The sequence below is a fragment of the Anser brachyrhynchus genome, assembly GCF_964034855.1.
Source record: "Anser brachyrhynchus genome assembly, chromosome: 1".
NCBI lineage: Eukaryota > Metazoa > Chordata > Aves > Anseriformes > Anatidae > Anser > Anser brachyrhynchus.
In genome coordinates this window covers 73,371,272-73,392,482 of record NC_137694.1, presented here as the reverse complement: position 1 = coordinate 73,392,482, position 21,211 = coordinate 73,371,272, and the positions used below count along the sequence as shown (strand labels likewise).

Sequence of the window (21,211 nt, the reverse complement as noted above, 5' to 3'; positions counted from 1 at the left end):
TGTTGTTCTGTAGTCACAGGTTTAGTGATATATAGAAGTTTAGGAGAAAACAGGCCAATAGTTCATATTTAATTGCCTATATATTTTAGGCCATTACACTTCATGCAGGTTCAAATAACCCAAAATTATTTGAAATACAGTAGAGCTTCTTTATGTGGTTGAACACTATGGCTTCATTTCTGAAGGGTGTATATGGTTTGTCTTGTTGTTTAGACAGTCTCCTGGATAAGTTAAATTACACATGTTAATCTTAACTGGGCTTGTAGCTTCCTTTCAAAAGGGTATTCTAGAGAAATAAGCTTTTCTTTTGCATAGACAAGATTTCCCTCTGTAAGGAAACTGGGTCACATCAGCAGGTTGTTTTCCATCCAGTTGCATGCCCTCCCACACACCAGGGAATGCTGGGCTTTGATGAGTTATCCGAGCCTATGAATTGCACGTTAAGGTTTTTCTTGCCAGGATTAATAGTAAAAGCAAAATAAGTACAGGTTAAATAACTGAGTTGAGGTAACCTGCTTTGTCACAGCTGTGACTACTTGCCCATCTCTGCCTACTGTGGGTGCTGAGGAGTGAGGCTGATGTCAGGCTGAAGGAGTCAGAAGGGGAAGAGATGGCTTACATAGAGTCTAAGGCATAGTTTCTGGGGCTTCCCCCCAGCAAAGAACTCCATGCAGTGTTGTTCTTCCTTAGCCAAATGTTTTAGACAAAAGTGCTCTTTGAATCAGCTTAAATGCAATGACATCTGTTAGGTTTAGGGAGCTTATGTGCCTATCTTGGACAGAAGGTTATGGGATTTCTTTTTCCTGATGCACTGTAACAGAAAAAACAAGAAGCAATATGTCTCTCTACACTGGAGGAAATAATGCATTTCATAGCATCAACACAAGCTGAAGAAAAAAAAATGCATTTCACAGTCCTGATTATTCATAGAGCGTGGAGTAGTTACTTGAGGTCATGAAGTTAGGCAGAAGCTTTTTGCTCTTGTAAAGTAAATTTGGCTCCTAAGGCCAAAAGCAAGTGTGTTACGGATGTCTTTTCAATCCATCCAACAAATACTGTAGTTGTCAACTTATCTCCTGGGAAATCCTTGATCTAATCAGTGCTACAGGTCAGGAATGCCAAGGGGTGCTGCTATGGCTGCTGAGTGGAAGATTTTGCTGTGCATTGCTCACTCTTACATAGAGTCCTAGCTGCTTATAGTGACTGAAGTTTCATGAACATCAGATGCCAAATGTGCAGAAGTATTTCCTGCATCTTCCTAACTCTTTGTGAAAACATTGAGAGAAAAGTAATTTCCTGTCAGGAAGAGCTAATGTCTCTAAATGCAAGCATTACGTCCTCGCAGAATGGTGAATTTGCATGCTGAATCTACTTGCCAAACTCAATCAAGTAATGGAAAGACTTGGTAGGCAATTAGCTCATGCTTCATTGTCTGTTCATGGATGCCTGGTTGTATATTAGTTCTGATAAATGTTTTCATTCAGCAGTAATTGATAACTGCCAGAGTTTCTCTTGATGATCTGGTCTGATGTCAGTTGCTGTATTGGTAGCTTGCCTGCACCTTTGTAGACAAGCTCAGGTAAAGACTTCCACTGTATGTCTGATATGTTCAGAAATGTAAATGCATCTGTAGAAGTTTGCAATAGGTAGAGAGGCTATTTCACTCTGGAAGACCATATTCTTTTGTTAGGCTCTATGGAAAAAGTACATTTTTTTTTTCCCAAATTAAACTAAAGGAAAAACACCATGTATATAGTTTTGAATGTTCCAGTCTTGCATGCAATACCTACAGGCTCTAAATGATGCTGGGGTCTATTTATTATGCATACACAAGAGTTCCTGTCCTGGGGAGATTAAACAGTAATATCTTATGCATAAAGCTTTGGAAATAGATGTCAGATGTCTTTTGAAGGCTTTCAAAGACTAGGCTTGGCAGAAATCAGAAAGAAATTATAATGAAAGCATCTTTGGGATGCTCTGCTGTAACTTGGATGTGACCTGACACTTCATCCAGTAAAGTCTGCCTTCCCTACAGCTGGCTACAGGCCTCATTTCCATTTTATTTTTGCCTTTTTGTCCATTCTCCAACTTGTTTCTCAAACCTAGCTGAATCCTGCAGCCCAGGAGAGAAGAAACCCCTTTACGGCTCTGTCTAATCACTTTTGGGATTTTTCATTACCTCTGTACCAGCAAACAAACCAAACACAAGGTTGGTCCTGAAATGTGGCCCACAACTCTTCTGTGCTGGTGGTGGTCCCCAGTGCTGCTTTACTCTAGGGAAATGATTCCCAGCTGTGGTCTGGGTAATTGCATGGGCTGGTGATTTGTGGTGGTGGCACCTTGTCTTGGAGGATAAAGGAGTTCAGCTGCCTGGATGTCAGCTCTGCCTGTTTGTCTTGGGGACAGCAGGATGTCTGTCCTGTTTGATACATTAGCATGTCTGAAGCTGCAGAAAAGTTCGGAAAGAATTCGGGGTAAATAGTTCAATGGGGGAAGTTCAAAGCTGTGAGCAGTAAGACTTACTGAATATGTCTACCAACAGAACTAGTGACAGGAGAACACTGAAATATAATCAAGAAAATATCATGGGATCACTTTTAGACTGGGGAACTTGCTGAAGTTGGATTCAAGCACTGTGTATCACAGCAAACAGTAAAAAATCAAAAATGTAAACAGACATAAGACCACAAGGGGACAAAGTATCTCTTGTCAGAGAGCTGACATGGCATAAAAGTATTGAAAAGCTGTACCAGAGCTCTTGGGGCCTAGGTGTTTTGGGTGCCTGATCTCAAACCTAATGTAGGTGGTAGCCTTGAAAGAAAGGGATGGAAGCAGCCTCAGGAGATGCTCCCCTGAACATTTCCACTAAGTAGCCTTACCAAGGGCTGTCCCTCCTTTTTTGGTGGGAGCTTCTTTTAAGCTGAGACTGTCGCACTTGGCCTGTGCTCTGTCCCAACCCTGTGGCAGCTATGCCTGAGCACATACCCTACTGATCTGGGTCCAGGCATGCGGTCTTGACTTCCTAGCCTGTCACCACAAATCTGCTTGAAACCCTGTGTTGGTGGTGGCCCAGGGCAGCCCCCAACCCATTCTGCTCCCTGTTTGGGGTTGGTGGGACAGGCTTTGGCTGGTAAGGACCCGGCCTTGACAGCCCCATGGGGTTTCCCCATAGCTCATGGCTTTCCTCTTGCACTCAGCCTTCTCAAAGCTGTGACAGGAGCTACTTGTGGGAGTCTTTCACCAGCATGTGGCCCTGGAGATGTTTTCAGTCATGAAGAACATCAGCCAACGTAAATTTCTGATGCAATGCTGGAGTGTCCCCTTAGAGCCCTAAGAAGCACACGGGCCTGATGTCATTCCAACATGTCATGATCTTGCATCATAAGAGCTATTATTGCAAGTGGTGGTTATATGTAACAGTCTAATACTGCTGGATGGATAATGACATGGGGTTGCACAGTAAATGTCGTTTTTTCTAACACTAAAATACATCAGCCTAAAAGTAGCATACTTTAGTTTGGAACTAACAGTGTGGTATAGAGGTGTAGGAGTCTGATTCTCAAACGGTCCAGCACTGAGGGGGTGCTGTGACTGTGTGGCCTAGTTGAAATACTTGTTACTAATTCCTTAGAAAGTCTTGGTTTGAAATTAATATATTTCTTTTTAGTTACCAAGAGATGTTGATTTTAAATCTGGCTGCAGTGGACTGTTCTGGACAGCTGACACTTTCACAGAAAATCTCTTATCACTCTCCACTCTTAACAATGAGAATCAACTTTGTCAGAGAACCATTCAACACTTTCTGCCATGGTGGTAGCTCCATAACATGGTATTTGACACACCCTGAAAGTGTCCAGGGATTGAGGAGTGCTCTGAAAATGTGGTCTCATTTCACAGGTTGAGATGCTTCTTGAAATAATTGGATGAGAGTGCCTAAGGTCTTTTATAAGCAACTGAAGTGGGTGCCTATGTAAGGAAAATGACATGGTGAAGAAAAGGAAAAAGAACGACAAAAAGATGGTTTTGAGAGATACCAGGTAATTCCCTGACTGTAATGGTGGTGGTGGGGGGGAGTTGTTACCATTAATGGTGATTATTCACAGAAATGTTCTTTGCCAAGTATTGTACAAATAGAACAGCAATGCAATATCTTCCTCAAAGAATAACAGAATCATCTAGTTTGGAAGAGACCTCCAAGATCACCTAGACCAACCTCTGACCTAACACTAACAAGTCCTCCACTAAACCATATCACTAAGCTCTACATCTAAACGTCTTTTAAAGACCTCCAGGGATGGTGACTCAACCACTTCCCTGGGCAGCCCATTCCAATGCCTAACAACCCTTTTGGTAAAGAAGTTCTTCCTAATATCCAACCTAAACCTCCCCTGGCGCAACTTTAGCCCATTCCCACTCATCCTGTCACCAGGCACGTGGGAGAATAGACCAACCCCCACCTCGCTACAGCCTCCTTTAAGGTACCTGTAGAGAGCGATAAGGTCGCCCCTGAGCCTCCTCTTCTCCAGGCTGAACAATCCTAGCTCCCTCAGCCGCTCCTTGTAAGACTTGTTCTCCAGATCCCTCACCAGCTTTGTTGCCCTTCTCTGGACTCACTTGAGCACCTCCATGTCCTTCTTGTAGTGAGGGGCCCAAAACTGAACACAGTATTTGAGGTGCGGCCTCACCAGAGCTGAGTACAGGGGGACAATCACTTGCCTAGCCCTGCTGGCCACACTGTTTATTACACATGCCATGATGCTGTTGGCCTTCTTGGCCACTTGAGCACACTGAATGTGCAATCTAGTCATAACAGAAGAGAAAATGAACATGTACAAAACAATTGCATGGCCATTCCAAAACACTTGCAATCCACCCACAAGTGTCTACACTAGAACTTGGAGTTGCTATTAGGTAGCCTAATAGCCTGGTTATTAGCATAGGCTGAACAAACATTCAGGGTAGATCTGTTCACAGATCTAATGAGGAACAGAAATTTTACCTTCTATGCAACTGCTCCTGATGTTGGTGCTTGTTGCAGCAATAGAGAACTTTCTAGTCTTCACGAGGTATTACTGGCTACCTAGCAGCATTTGCTGTTCTGCTGGGCGTGTAATCATTTTTGCATTATAGCAACTAATGAGGCTCAACAGTCTGTATGTGGCAAAGTTCAGAAGATACTGTCTCAAGCTAGGAATGCAGAAATTCTGGACTCCACTACTGGCTGTGCAGCTGACCTGTTGGGCAATCTTACATGAGTCAGTTCGCACCCGTGTGCCTCTGCTTCCAGCTCCTTCTATTGCCGGAAAGAGCACGATTTGAAACTGTACCGTCCAAACCGTATAGAAAGTAGTTCTGCCTTATATTTGGCCTTTATGAAGTGATCAAAATGACACTTGATATTAGTCAAGCAACTGCATCCATATGTCTTATGTTTTTTGGAATCAAGAATGCATCACATAATGATGTTTTCTGCTTGGTTTCAGAACACCCAAACAGTTGACAGGAAGTGCCATTCTGAGCTTGAAGACTTTAGAGTTTAGAAAAGAGACTTTAGAAACAGAAGAAAAGAGCACAGCATTCGTGGTGATAACTACTGAATGATAGAGACAGGTATGCAAGGGCAATCCATTGTGCTTGACTATTCAGTGTTCCCATGTTGGCCTGCTACCTAACACATCTTATTTTAGAGCAAAGAAAGTATTGGAAGTTCTGGTGTGGTAAAATTCAGAAATCATAGCAATAATGAAATTAATTTGTCCTAGCAGGCTTATGAAGATGCTGCATCTTTATCCCACAGTATCTACTGTATTTAAGGAAGTCAGTCAGTCATAGTATTTCTTTAAAGGTGAGATTAAACAACTGAGAACTTCATATGGATCTTGAGTAGGTTTCCCCTTTCTGAAGTTCTGTAGATAGCAGAACTGGTCCCCAGACCTTACCTTGCTCTAATTGATTAGCTTTGGTGGAATGGTGCTAGATAAGACTTTTTGATGGTGACACTGTAGTGTTTTCCATGACATGTTCAAGGGACAGGGTCAGGCTAAGAGCAGGAGAGCTCACTGGCTCTATGAATATGAAAATAAAAACTGAGTGGCTTCAATACATGACTAGGAAGACAAGAATTTTTTGGAGAAAATGACAAACTCAATGCTGAGCAGCCACTTAGTTCCTCCCCTATGGGAACAGGCATGTGATACCTTTTTAGCAAATCATCACTGGATATTTAATATTGTTATATACTTTATTACCAGGGTGCATGTAGTGGGCTATCTACAACACCAACTCCACATACCATGATATAACTAACCTATTTTTTAGTGAACAGCAAGGGCTAGAGCTCACCTTGCTATAACCAAAGAAAAGCAAAGCAGAGCTTTCATCTTCTGTAGATCCAACCCATAGTAAGTGATAGAATCTGAATAAAGCCACTAATGAGCAAATGCTCAATTACCATTAAGACACCTGTGAATTTACCCATATTCATGCACATGACTTCCTTGTGAAAAGGGACAGAATATATGCAATGCATAACATAACAGTTGAAAGTGAGCAAAAATCCCAGGTGGTTCTAATGTCAAATACTTGTGTTGTATCAGGAAAAACAGACATACATGTAATACTTGTCTATATTCAGGAGTATTTTGTGAAGTTCTGAATTTGTCTGTGCTTCCTTCCTAAAATTATCTGATCTATGTAGCATCAAAAAAGATTGCCTGAAGCTACTTAGGTATGGGGAAAAAAACAACAAATGTGATGGGTCAGGATGGTTTAACAGCTGAGACATGCCCCAGATTTAGAACCTAGGTTCTGACAATTTTGAGTTTATTGTCCCCTTGATTTTTTTCATAAGCCAAGTTCTATGGATTTGAAGGGCTTACTGGTTACATCCATACTGGCAAAGAATATGGGCCAGGGCTACTTTTTGGATTGGAGGGTCCTTATGTCATGGCCTGCATTAATAAAGCTAAACAATTGCCTTTCAAATATGGGCACTTCCAAATTCCCTTACTAGTAATGGTCTGAGCTGTGTTGACTTGCTTGTGATGTCTGAGAGACCACTGCTGGCCTGCACTGAAAGTGTGTATTTGACTGCACTAACGCTTTAATTTAGGGACACTTGTGTGCCAGTACTCAGGGCTATGTCCTCACCATGTATTCTCATTGTACCTACAAACCTTATTTTTGTTCCAGCCAGTCTGGGTTATGGATTTCTGTGCCTCTCCAGTATATTTCTGTAGAAATAAGAGGCGTGGAAGGAGAAGGAAAAATCAAGTAAGACAAACAACATCCTAAACTTGGAAGGAAATCAAATTTGACTTGCTGTGACTAGTGCATGAAGTTAACATCAGTACAGAGATCCAGCACACTGCTTAAACTATTGTTTGGCTAGGACATTCAAAGTAACTGCCCACAGCTAAGCTAAGTTTTTAAATATACATACATATTCCATATATCTGGCAGTAATTTCATCTGGAAGAAGTAGTGGCAAGCATGTTACTTGTTGGCACTGAACTCTGAAAAGCTTAAGAAGTTGCTGGTGTTGGTCAGCTAAAACTCTGATTCTCAGCCTTTTTGAAAATCTAGTTGAACTTTGAAGGGCTTATGTGCCCTTAGACTTTTATTGGTTTATAGACATAACAAGAAACTTTCCACAGAAGTAAATATCCTGTGTGCAAAAATATGGAATAATGCATTTTTGGTTCTTAAATGGTACAGTAGATATATGCTTTTCTTTAATCTGATGTGATATATTCATGTATTTCTTTACTATAATGAAATAAATTAGATGCTAATAGCTGCTGTCAGATGAATCTGATGCAAAGGTTATAGCAAACCTAATCAAAATAAATGGATACACTAAGACAGAAGAAAAATTTCCCTCCCCATGGTAGAGAATTGCAAACCCTGAAATGTCTGCTGAAGATAGTCCTGAGTTGTGTGGATTGTAGTAAATGTTAACATATTTTATAGCACAGTGTATGTGAAAGATGCTATGAAAATCAGCAGAAAGCTGCATGAAAAAAACATGGAGAAACACCTTTGTTTTTCCTGATCAAAGAAATCATTAAGTCTAATATCCCTTTACAGACTTTGAGATTGTGCATAAACAAGATTCCTCAAATATACATTCCTTATGACATCAATACTTGATTCACATGGAAATAAACCTGGAACTCTGAATTTTGTCTCTTTGGGAAACATTAATTTTCTATATGCTGAGAAAGAAATGCATGATGGTTTCTGGTTCACATACAGCTGAAAAAACAAAACAAAACATGATTTATCAGCTCTGTGCACAATTTTTCATTATGGAAGGTTGACAAATTGCAACAAATCAAAATGTCTGTTATTTAACCAATGTAGAATAAATGTATAACTATATAAAGGCAGTGCTGAATCTGGCTTAGCTCCAAGAATTTCATGATATATCTTCAATGTATAATGGTGCACAGACATACCACAAGTAGCCTGAAATAAGCTAGTCCAGACTTTGCTGCATTGGCAGGAAACTCTGCCTGGGCAAGTTCACCCAAACTTTATGCTAGGTTGGAAATTGCTCTGTCGCGCATTTCTCTGAAAAACGTAGCCAGACCTATACAACCAAGAGCAGTCCAGACTCAGCATTTAGTTTATTAAAGAGGATGATAGCTCTGCATGTTTTCTCTTATTAGCTGCTTATAAAATTACAACTTGAAATGTGACAAGATCAACAACAAATGAGATCAGGTCTTGACCAAGCATTCTCTGAATAAATACATTTGAAAGGGATAATGTCCATCTTTTCATACTGTTTCAAAGAAAACTGAAATTTAATGTGCTCTTCTGGTGCTGAGGTTGAAGTGAGAACTCCTCCCCTGTCATCTGTATCCAGATTCAAGCCATGGCTGCCTTCCAGTGATGGTTCAGCGCTTGTCTCGCATCTGAACAGGATATTGTAATGTAAGACTAGCCTGTGGGCAGTGCAGGAAGTGCTTTCTTCCTGCTCTGGTATCACTGGTATGATAAGCAGCCCAGAGTGGTATATAATTGCCTAATGGCATCCATACTGCATTCTAGGCATGGCTTTAAAGGAATTACAGTACGTAGCTCTGAAGCAGTTCAGCTAGCCTGTTATAATTAAGGCAGAAAATTAGTCATGCTGGGCTTTTTTTTTTTCTTTTTTTTTTTCTGTGCAACAGAATGAACCTTGGAAAAAAAAACAGAGCTTTTCATTTTAGAATTAAAATTGTTCAATGGTGAGATGCCACATACATTTCTGTATCATATCTTTATTGATACTGGTTTTTAATTTTAGAACGGCCAATATCTTAGTTGGACAGCAGAAATAAAGGTCAATTATTTAATGCAGTGCCACAATGTCTCTGAAATGGTTGCTTAAAGTTATAATGTAATTTATAGAATGACTGATCTTAGGAAAAGTCAATGAAAAGATAAATATTTGTCAAACACTCATGCGTGTACATGCACACATACATTCTCATTCATTGTCCTCGTGTTATTCAACTTAAGATTTCTTTCTTCTGCTGGTTTCTTGTTTATATATGTGTTTTTCTACTGGTAAATGACTCTTAAACTTTAGCTATTCAGTTTGGGTAATAACACCAAAGGTAAGATGATGCCTTTTTTTTTAAAGGTGTACTGGGTCGAGCTGGGATGTTAACTTTCCCTGCAGCAGCCCATACAGTGCTGTGCTCTGCACTCGTAGCTAAAACAGCAATGGTATCACACCAGTGTTGTGTCTGCTGCTGAACAGTGCTGGCACAGCATCAGGACTCTCTCTAACTCCCCTAGGGGTGGGCAAAGATGTGAGAAAAAACATCACCAGGGCAGCTGACCTAAACCAACCAAAGGGATATTCCATACCATATGATGTCACACTCAGCAATAAAAGGTGGAAAAAAGAGGAAGAGGGGAGGGGTGGGCTCTCGTTGTGAAAACGTCTGTCCTCCTCCCGAACACCGGCTACGTGCGTTGAGGCCCTGCTTCAAGGACGTGGTCAAGCATCGCTCATTTGTGGGAAGTAGAGAGTAATTTCTTTCCTCTGCACTTCCACATAGCCTTTACTTGTTTTGTTTCGTTTTCCCTTTCCCCCTCCCTTTTCCCCTTTCCTTTTTCCCCTTTAGTTAAATTGTTGTTTAGTTAAATTGTTTAGTTAAATTGTTTAATTAATAATAATCTTTCCTTAATAATTATTTTTTTTTCCTTTAATTAAATCATCCTTATCTCAACCTGTGAGTTGTTCTTTCCTTTACTTTTTCCCCTCCTCATCTAAGGAGGGGGAGTGAGAGAGCGGTTGTGGCGTTCAGCTGCCTAGCACGGTAAAACCACCACAAAAGGCTACATCAATTTTTCTAAGCCTTGGAAAGTGGGTTGCAGTTTGAGTAGCTCCAGACCTTGGGCTGGCCAGGGAGCCATCTAACCACCAAATTGGACCGAAAGGTACAGAAATCACAAATGTAGTGATTGTCATTATCTTTGCCTGTTATAGCAAATTATAAGGTACTGGTGTCAGGTGGCTAGATGAACAAAATGAGCTATATCAGGATTGCTGAATGAATGAGAGCAGGTGGGCTGTCTGTGACTGCAGTTGAATATTGCCCTCCAGACGGGTCCCACTCCTGTCAGCCCTTTTGTTCCCGTCTGCCCACAAATGCTGTTGAACCTACTGTCAAAGATCAGTGTTATCCTGTCAATGGAATGTCTGTATGAGGGATGGCCACCAACTACAGTGGTGATCCTTCCAGGTGAAGTGGCAGAGTGCTCTGCTGCATATTGATATGTTCTAAACTTGATAATGACTTGTGATTACAAATACTATGTAGTCATGTTGTTGGGTCTTGGTCATGGTTTTAAATCATCTTGGTCAACACTTGTAGAATGTTGGGAATGGTAGAAAGGCATGGAATAGAAATAGCACAAGTGCTCAGAAGCTCTGCAATGCTAACCATCACTTAATTTGCACAGTCTGAGAACAGCCTTTTTCAGTTTAAACATCTATCTTTAATACTTGACCCCAACATGGACCTGCTCTTGAGTTGGTTTAGGATTGTGTAGCAAAATAGCTTGTCTATAATCACTGTACTTTGTGTGTTGCAGAAACTAGTAATGCATGTAGTAAATGAAGCAGGGAAGTTACAGTGCAAGAAAGGAAAACCTCTCAGTTGAAGCTGCTACATGGTATCCTGAAGACAAACTCAGGTAAGTCTATGCTGTTTGTGCCTGGAACATACGAAATGTCACAAAATGCAATAGCAGGGAAAAAAATATATAGCTCTTGATCTCTCACACTAGGTTCCCCAAGACGAGTGTAATTGTTTTTAACCAATTCTTTCTGTGACTCAGCCTTCCAATGGTAAGATGAATATTTATCACCATCTCACATGAAAATTGAATGAAAATGCAGTCACTGCTTTTAAAATAATCAGATACAGTTATGATGAAAACTTTAAGAATGTCTGTAAGAATGCTGTTTATTCATAGAATCATTTACATTGGAGAAGACCTCTGGATCATCTGGTCCAACCTTTAACCTAGCACTGCCGAGTCCACCATTTAAGCCATGTCATTAAGAACTACATCTACGTGTTTTTTTGGAGACTGCCAGGGATGGTGACTCAACTACTTCCTGTTTCAAAGCTTCAAAACCCTTCCAGTGAAGAAATTTTTCCTATTATCCCACCTAAATCTCCACTGGCACAGCTTGAGGCCATTTCCTTTTCTCTTATCACTTAGTGCTTAGGAGAAGAGACTGATGTACACCTTGCTAATATGTAATTGTAAAGTACAATGTCTCCTCTGAGCCTCCTTGTCTCAAAGCTAAACTACCCCAGCTCTGTCAGTCACTCCTCATAAGACTTGTTTTCTAGACCCTTCACCAGCTTTGTTGCCCTTCTCTGGACACACTCCAGCACCTTGATGTCCTTTTTGTACTGAGGGGCCCAAAACTGAACACAGTACTTGAGACACAGTACTCAAGGTGCAGCCTCACCAGAGAAGAGTACAGGGAATGATCACTTCCCTAGTGGTGCTGGCCGTACTATTTCTGATACAAGTCAGGATGCTGTAGGCCTTCTTGGCCACCTGAGCACCCTTCTGGCCATGTTCAGTTGGCTATCAACCAATATCCTGAGTCCTGTTCCTCTGGGCAGCTTTCCAGACACTCTTCCCCCTGCAGCGCAGCATGGGGTTGTTGTGCCCCAGGTGCAGGACCCAGCACTTAGCCTTGTTGAACCTCATACAGTTGGCCTTTGCCATTGATCCAGCCTATCCAGATCCTTCCTACCCTCAGGCAGATCAGCACTCATACCTAACTTGGTGTTGTCTGTGAACTTACTGAGGGTGCACTCAATCCCCTCAGCCAGCTCATTAATAAAAATATTGTAGAGAACTGGTCTCAGTACTGGGGGGGACCTGGTGTCCCCTGGGGGACACCACTAGTGACTGGCCTCAACTCCATGCACCACACCTCTTTGAGCCTGGCCACCCAGCCAGTTTTTTAACCCAATGAAGAGTACACCTGTCCAAGCCTTGAGCAGCCAGCTTCTTCAGGAGAATGCTGTGGGAAATGGTGTCAAAAGCTTTACTGAAGTCTAGGTAGACCACGTCCACAGCCTTTCCCTCATCCACTGGGTGAGTTACCTTGTTGTAGGAGATCAGGTTCACCAGGCAGGACCTGCCTTTGATAAATCCATGCTGACTGGGCCTGATCACCTGGTTGTCCTCTACATGCTGCATATTGGTACTCAAGATGATCTGCTCCATAAGTTTTCCTGACACTGAGGCCAGACTGACAGGCCTGTAGTTCCCCAGGTCCTCATTCCAGCCCTTCTTGTAGATGGGTGTCACATTTCCTAGCTGCCAGTTGACTGGGACCTTGCGTGATGGCCAGGACTGCTGATAGATGATGGAGAACGGCTTGGTCAGCGCTTCACCCAGCTCCCTCAGTACCCTTGGATGGATCCCATCTGGTCCCATAGACTTGCTTACATCTAAGTGGTTTAGCAGGTTGTTAAATATTTCCTTGTGAATTATGAGACCTGGGAGTTGGACTTCATGATGCTTGTGGGTCCCTTCCAACTCGGATATTCGATATTTTTATGAGGGCTTCATGCTTCTCCCTGTCACTTTCTACTAGCTCAGGGAACTGAGTACCCAGAGAACAACTTGTCTTGCTGCTAAAGACTGAGGCAAAGAAGGCATCCAGTACCTCAGCCTTTTCATCATCCTTTGTGGCTCCCCACACACAGTAAAGGATGGAGATCCTCCTTAGTCCTCTTCTTGTTTATGCATTTATAAAAACATTTTCTAGTGTCTCAAACAGCAACAGCCAGATTAAGCTCAAGCTGGGCTTTGGCCCTGCTAATTTTGTCCCTGTACAGCCTCATGACATCTTTGTAGTCCTTCTGAGGGGACCGCCCCTTCTTCCAAAGGTCATAAACCGTCTTTTTCTTCCTGAGCTCTAACCACAGCTCTCTGTTCAGCCAGGCCAGACTTCTTCCACGATGGCTCATCTTTCAGCACATGGGGACAGCCTGCTCCTGTGCCTTTATGCTTTACTTCTTGAGGAGTGTCCAGCCTTCCTGGACTCCTTTGCCCTTCAGGACTGCCTCCTGAGGGACTCCACCAACCATTCTCCTTAATGGGCCGAAGTCTGCCCTCCAGAAGTCCAGGGTGGCAGTTCTGCTAAACCCCCTCCTTCCATGTAGAATGAGTTTGAATTTATCCTGGTAAGACAGAGGGTGAGTAAATGATCAGTGAAGATACAAGACGGTATCAGAATCATTCCATTTACTAGTCATAATTCATCTTGTTCTATGAATGATTTAGGGCCCAAGAAGAAATGGCAATGTGAAACTTTGCAATCTGAAAAATTATATATATATTTGCAATTAAAATACACTCTTCTGTTATACATAAACTTAGAGAATGCAACTAAATGTAAGAACATCACATAGATACACCACATACATTTGTTTCACACAAAACCACATAAAATTAGGGTCTTCCCTTTGATAAAAAATAGAGAAAAAGTGACAGAATGAAGAAAGAAAACCTTGTTTAAATTGATAGTGACTTCTAAGACTGTCCTTGGGGTGGGACTTTGAAGGCTGGCTTCTCAGCTGGGATTTGTTGGCTGTGTACCAATGGAGCTGTGCCAGTCTAAAACTGCTAAGGATATGCCCATGTGTTAATAAACACCATAAACCTTTAATATAATGATCTTGGATAGACTATCTGGTTTTTATACCATGCATTGTACTTGGGTTTGGTTGTAAATGAAGGTGGAGTGAAATTTCACAGCTGATTTTCTGAGTCTTGTGAAAGTCAAAACTGAAAGGACAGTTATAAAGCAATACAGTATTTCAGAAATGAAGCTCGCATTGCACTGTAATTACGATTTTCTTTTTGTGGTTTTCTGGCCTGTGTCGTTCCTAGTAGGACCCTCTATGCAGTAATACTATACTGCAATGGTTTGTCATTCGGTACCATAGTAAAATTCAGCAATAACTCAAAAGTAACGTCTACCACGGAGTGTGTATGTATGCACCCACACAAGCAAGCACACTGGTTTTGAAAGCTAGGTGAGGTCATTTCAAAGATGATGAGGCCACAAAGATGATCAGAGGGCTGGAGCACCTCTCCTATGAAGAAAGGCTGAAAGAGCTGGGGATGGTCAGCCTGGAGAAGAGAAGGCTCCAGGGAGACCTCATTGCAACCTTTCAATACATAAATAAAGGGTTCTTATAAAAAGGGTGGAGAGGGACTCTTTGCTCGTGTAGATAATGATAGGACAAGGTGGAATGGTTTTAAACTGAAAGAGGGGAGATTTAGATTGGATGTTAGGAAGAAGTTCTTTATTCTGAGGGTGGTGAGGCACTGGAACAGGTTGCCTAGAGAAGTTGTGGATGCCCCATCCCTGGAGGTGTTCAAGACGAGGTTGGATGGGTCCCTGGCAAACCTGATCTAGTGGGTGGCATCCCTGCCCAAGGCAGGGAGGTTGGAACTAGATGATCTTTAAGGTCCCTTCCAACCCAAGTCATCCTATTTCTGTCAGCCAGTCCCTTGCTTTCCATTTCCCCCAGAAGATTGTGCAGGGCCTTGTTTGTGGAGCGCTTTCCAATCAACAAAGTGGTTTGTACAACTCTCCCTTCCTGCTTGCTGATGCACTTGTCGCGGGCAGCTCTCCCCTCCTGGCTGGCTGGCAGCCGACAGTGCTGCGGGGTGTCCAAGGACAGCCGCGCTTTGTGGTGGTTCCTTCTCTCCCACAGGGTACAGGTCATGGCAGAATGGGGCTTCTGGCCTGGAGCTGTACTGATTTCCTTGCTGTCTGTAAGAGGATCCAGCAGCCTCGTGTACACCCTTGTACTGTGTTTTTTGTTGTCACAGTCTAAGCTCATTAATGACCAAAAGAAACATTTCCTTATAGTCATTGCCCTACACGGACATCTTACTTTCTCTGTGCCATCTGTGACAGAGAAAGATGGGATCAAGCCCAAGACATTAAGTGCCAGAGCAATACTTTGCCTCCTTGCCCTATTATTGCAAGTAATGACCCTCAACAGACCATCAGCATTTTTCATTCCCCTCCCTGCCCTTCAAGTCCTGCTTACACTTTGTGCTAAAATCCTATTTGAACTCTGCTTTCTGAACTGCCAATGGAAGCTCCAGAGGCTGGTGACCCAGACTGACAGTCTGAGGAGCTAGACCTGACCCCAGGCCAGCACCGATGACTTTGGTGAAATCACCTCTTCGTGAGTTTTCACAGAGTTTTATGGACTGTTTCTTCTCTGCCAGACAAAGCTACAGTGTATAAAACCAGTCAAAGACAAATCTCACAACAGATTTATTTCTTCCATGAAGCTATTAAGTCTTTGCTAAAATTAGAAATCACAAGAAAAGCTGACCCTAGTGTGACTTGCGCTGAGCAATGCAAGGCACAGAACAGTTGAGAAGAAAATGTGACATCACTCAGCTTTCAAAACACAAGGTTAGACATAGGCATCACTTTGATTTATGGATACACTAATTTAAGAATACCTTTTCCAAGTTTTTATATGGGACAAGCCAAGGCTGCAAACGTGACCTGTGACATTTCCGTCAGTATTTCAGGAATCCCTCTTGTGCCCTCTGCCTGGCAATGCTCGATCCAGTAATGACTCAGGCTGTGTCAGTGCATCTGCGTTTGTGTCTGTACATCTGTTTGTATGTGCTTGCATGGGGGCGAGGTCTTTTTACACATAACGTTAACTCCTTTTTCTTATGGAACCTTTGATCATGGAAATATTAGGGTGGGATGGTTTCTTACATGGGCTTTATTGCTTTATTTTGATGTCTAAGAATAGCTCTATAACTGCAACAGATGCTTCTTTTCCGAGATGAGATTCAAAGTGCTATCATGATTTCTCAGTCATACCCAGTGGAAAAAGAAAGACCTGTTTTTCACTGTCATGACTGCGCAGATGGAATTAAATGACTGCAGAAGAAATAACATAAAACCAGCCAAAACGTCAAATCTCTCTAAGAAATAAAGGCAGTGTCTAGGAGTCATATTTCAAGACAAGTTCTGGCTGGATATGTGCTCCCTTTTCATTTGGAAAGAAATTCCCAGATAGTGCCCTTTCCATGCAGTTTGAGAAATGCACTCAGCCTGCTGCTGTGCAGCTTTTGGTTGATTTCATTTTCTATAAACAGAAGATGATCTCATCTTCAGTTCTTAAAGATGTATCACCTTGACTTTTTCCCTTGCCTAGTGTGAAGGGAAATTTGAATTTACGAAGCCTGAAGCCTGGCTTGACTGTAAAAGGACTGACCTGAATGACAGAAACACATTAGCTTTAACCCCTTCCCTGCTTCTAGCATCTACAGTCACTTGAGGCAGCCAGGAGTGGAGGCTGGTACAAGGTTTGTACAGTGTGCTGCAGATGTGCATTGCTCCTTTGCCTCCTCCTCTGAGCTACTGTGCTGCTGACCTGTGGCCATGCCTGGGTTCAGATCGCACGGAACATGCTCTGCTCTAGAAAGAGAGGTCAGCATAAAGGCTCGGTGTGGTACCTGGATGGAGTGTCAGGGGACTGACAGCCTCCCAGAAGAGAGATTTTATATTTCAGGATTTTATCAACATTTTCGAGAGATAGGAAAATACAGTTTGAACCCTGAAGTTGTATTATGGTGCGCTGACTATGATCCGATTATCAAAGAACCTATAGCACATATTTATGTCAGGGAGAAATGTTTAAGACACTTAGGCTTTTGCCTAAATACATCTTGATGCAGGGTACCTGAATTTGAATGGAGGATTTAGGAACCTAATTCAAAATGTAAAGTTGTTTCGGCCTGTCTGTATGCAGTAAGGGTGGTTGCAGAGTAGCCATTTCACCTTAGCTCCCTGCTTTTATTTTCATATCATAGGGGTGCTTTTATGCAGGTTAATTTAGTAAACTTATTCTAACTCCAACAGAAATTAAACAAACAAACAAAGAAAAAAAACAAACACACAGAAGGTTCATGTAACTGTTGTGAGAAGAAAAATTTGTGCACCATATCTCTTGCACCATACATTCAGACTTTTGTGTATTTCACAGTAGTTTCCCATGAAAACAAGACCCAAGAGGACATGGACTGTAATGCAGAAATGGTCACCAGTATTGTACTCATTGCATTTTCTAGCTAAATATTTAACTCTTTATGTTTTATCACCATTTCGTTCCATGCTACAGCTGAGAGCACATACCTCAGAATGTAATCCAGCCCAATGTTAACATTTCAGTTCCTTCAATTGCACTGCTTCTTCGAGAGACACCTTAAGAACTTCATCCAGTAGTTTTAAAATGGGCCAAACAGGTGCTGAACTGCCCTGAACACAAAAGGTGTACTAACAAGAAAGAAAGTTTCCAATATCCCAAACTGTCTTTTTTCTTTGTTCTTCCCCTGGAAAACATGAAACTTTCAGACTGATTCTAATCGATACAGTTTAGTCACTTCAATTTACCTCAGCCAGTGCCATGCTCAGATGCTGTTCTATATCAAAATTCATTTTCTACTGCCTACAAGCCAAAGCTCAGGTCTTGCTGCCATGGGTGGCACCTCTCATTAGGATTATCATTGTTAATCTATTACTGTGACAGAAGAGACAGCTCACATGGAAGGACTGAAGAAAAGGGTTATTTCAAATGAAATTATTTTACACTGTGAGCAGTAGCTGAGCTGATGTTATGATGCTCATAGATTTTATTTGGAGGGGAAATTGGATTGCTCTCGCATGAAGCCCATTTTCCCTTAGGTTTCTCATTACACGTTTCTCAGTCCTGTCACAAACAGTTCAGAAGCTTTCCAAGCACTCCATAAATGACTGAATTTAACATCCTAGAGAAATACATAAAGGAATAAAAAGGGTCTCAAATAATAACAAATATAAATAATACTTTGCGTTTGTATAAAGTCTTTCAGCAAGACATTTCAAAAAACCTTTTTAAGCATTAATGAAGTCTCTAATACCTCTTGAAGGAAGATGTATGTACACGGTTTACTGGTAAAATACAGCTGCTGTCAATGCAGAAAAAAAACCCAGCTACATAACTTACTGCACCTTTCAGTTCAGAAATGGAGGTGTAAGGACTGTGCAACTGAAAACACAGGGTGAATTATTAGGGGTAAAATACAGAATGCTTTTAGGTACAAGTTGGCCAGAACTTCAGGATTTGCAGTTCTGTGAGGTCTTCAATGACTGACAACAGTGAACAGACAAGATTATTTTTCTGTGTTACATCCTAATGGCTGTAATGGACTAATGGACGTGGCTAATGCTACAACCAAACAATAGATGCCTTCAGATTCTGAGTAGAGAGACCCAACTGATCCCTTTCTACCCACAATACCATCACCAGAAGAGAACATATACATTATTAAAATATAGCTAGATGTTTTCTCTTACAACAAAAGTATATTTATGGAGAATAAACCCATCCTTTAACCCTACTTTTGGGTTTGAAGTCTGGAAGTTCGGACTTCTGCAAATACCAAGATAGTGGATCCTATATAGTTTGCTTTGGGGCTAGCTGGTGAAAAGTTTACTAAGGAACAAACTTTGAAGCATCAAACTCTTTGCAAGTTTGAAAAAAGTTACAGAAATAATTTTTTTTTTTAAAAAAAGGACAATATTCAAAAGTTGAATTTGCAGTGTGTGGTGGTTTTACTTGGGTGGGCGGCCGAGCTCCACCAAAACCGCTCTCTCACTTCCCCTCCTCAAAGAGGAACAGGGAGAATACGATGAAAAGGGCTCAAGGGTTGAGATAAGGACAAGGAGATCGCACAGTAATTATCGTGACAGGCAAAACAGACTCAGCATAGGGAGACAGTAAGATTTATTGCCTATTACTAACAAGCTAGAGAAGCGAGAAACAAAGGAATGAAATCAAAAGCACCTTCCCCCCCATCCACCCTCTTCCATCTCCTCCCCCCGAGCGGCATAGGGGAATGGGAGAATGGGGGTTATGGTCAGTCTATACCGCTTCTTCGCCGCCACTCCTTCTCGATCACTCTCGTCCCCTGTGCTGTGGGGTCCCTCCCATGGGATGCAGTCCTTGCTGAACTGATCTGGCGTGGGCTTCCCACAGGCAGCAGCTCTTCAAAAACTGCTCCAGATATGGGTCCAGACCACGGGGTCCATCCCTCAGGAGCAAACTGCGCTAACCTGGATCCCCCACTGGCAGCAGCTCCTGCCAGGTCACCTGCTCCTGCGTGGGCTCCTCTCCACGGGCTACAGGTCGGGCCCGGAATCTGCTCCGGCAGGGGTCTTCCACAGGCCACAGCCTCTGTCGGTGCAGGTCCACCTGCTCCACCATGGTCTCCTCCACAGGCTGCAAGGTGGAACCCTGCTCCACTGTGGTACTCCATGGGCTGCAGGGGGACAGCCTGCTTCACCATGGTCCTCACCACAGGCCGCAGGGGACTTCTGCTCCAGTGCCTGGAGCACCTCTCCCCCTCCTTCTTCACTGACCTTGGTGCCTGCGAGGCTGTTCCTCACTCCTCTCACTCTCCCAGCTGCTGTGTGTCGCAACGTTTGTTTTTTTTTCCCTGTCTTAAATATGCTCTCACAGAGGTGCAAAACAACATCACTTATTGGCTCAGCTCTGGTCAGCAGTGGGGCCCTTACCAAACATGGGGCAACTTCTAGATCCTTCTCACAGAAGCCACCCCTGTGGCCCTATGCTATCAAAACCTTGCCACGTAAACCCACTACACAGTAAACTTTCCAATTAGAATGCTGTATTATTTAAATATCACTCACTGAGTGTTGCTTTCTCAAGAGATTCTTGGACCTCTAAAGAATTGGGATTTCATCTGCAAGTGGGTCCTCTCTTTTTATGCTACAGCCAAAACCTCTATTCAGAGCACTTCTCCTGTATGGATTGCTAAAAATCCAGATGCAGATACCATGAAACAAGACGTCCCTTAATACTGGCATCATGCTTTACTGTGCAAATGTGGTCTCCCTAAAATGTCAGTAAACCGGAAGGTGACTGAAGCTGTTGCATAATAAATTTAAAATTAAAAAACAAACAACAACAACCACCCCCCCTCCCCCCACTTTTATCATGTGATTTGTAAAATACTTTAGGTTATAAATGTTAATGAAAAGAATAAATAAACATGAGGAGATGAACCAGCTTCCTGAATTATCCTTCTGCCCTTCATGGGGGGTCATACCCAGGTAAGCTTCTGAGGGCCTCCTGCCAGCCATCGTACAGATGCCTAAGGCTGCATCTCAAGGGATGTTCTCTGAAAGAGAGGTTTTTTTGGTGGACTTCGAAGCATCATTGACATTCAAGAGCAATCAGAAAACCTGGGATATAAATGGAGACAGTGAGCCGTGGGCTGCTGCCCTTGAGGCTTTGTTCTATTAAAACAATCCCTGGTGACTACTGCTATGAGGTGCCTGACAGCCCTGAACTAAAGCCTAGGCATACTCAAAATCTCTTTTTTTTGCTTTTATGCATTTATTTTCAGTCTAAAATGAAAATTTAACTGTCTTGTTTGAATAAACTGCATTGCTTTCATTTGGAGCTTCTTTGCCATTTAAAAAGAATTCCAGTGAGACTAATGAATGAGTGCTTTTGATTTCTCCAGAGGTTCACACCTAAATGAAGGCAAAACATTGCTGCAGATAAATCAGGTGAGCTTTGGAGGAACTGGGGTATATCTTCACCAAAGC

The 21,211-nt window shown here is 42.3% G+C and overlaps 1 protein-coding gene across 4 annotated transcripts in view; it reads left to right on the top strand.

Moving 5' to 3' along the window:
- UPK3A (uroplakin 3A) overlaps nucleotides 1–21,211 on the top strand; it is a 69,949-nt gene that overhangs the window by 8,539 nt on the left and 40,199 nt on the right. For 3 of the 4 annotated variants that reach the window (XM_080556117.1, XM_080556113.1, XM_080556115.1), the window contains exons 2-4: nucleotides 3,898–4,037; nucleotides 5,484–5,610; nucleotides 11,098–11,199. In XM_080556117.1, coding sequence (XP_080412243.1) covers nucleotides 11,120–11,199 — 80 coding nt within the window. In that variant the 5' untranslated portion in view covers nucleotides 3,898–4,037; nucleotides 5,484–5,610; nucleotides 11,098–11,119. The remainder of the gene's footprint in view (nucleotides 1–3,897; nucleotides 4,038–5,483; nucleotides 5,611–11,097; nucleotides 11,200–21,211) is intronic. The other variant, XM_080556114.1, reaches the window with a different exon arrangement.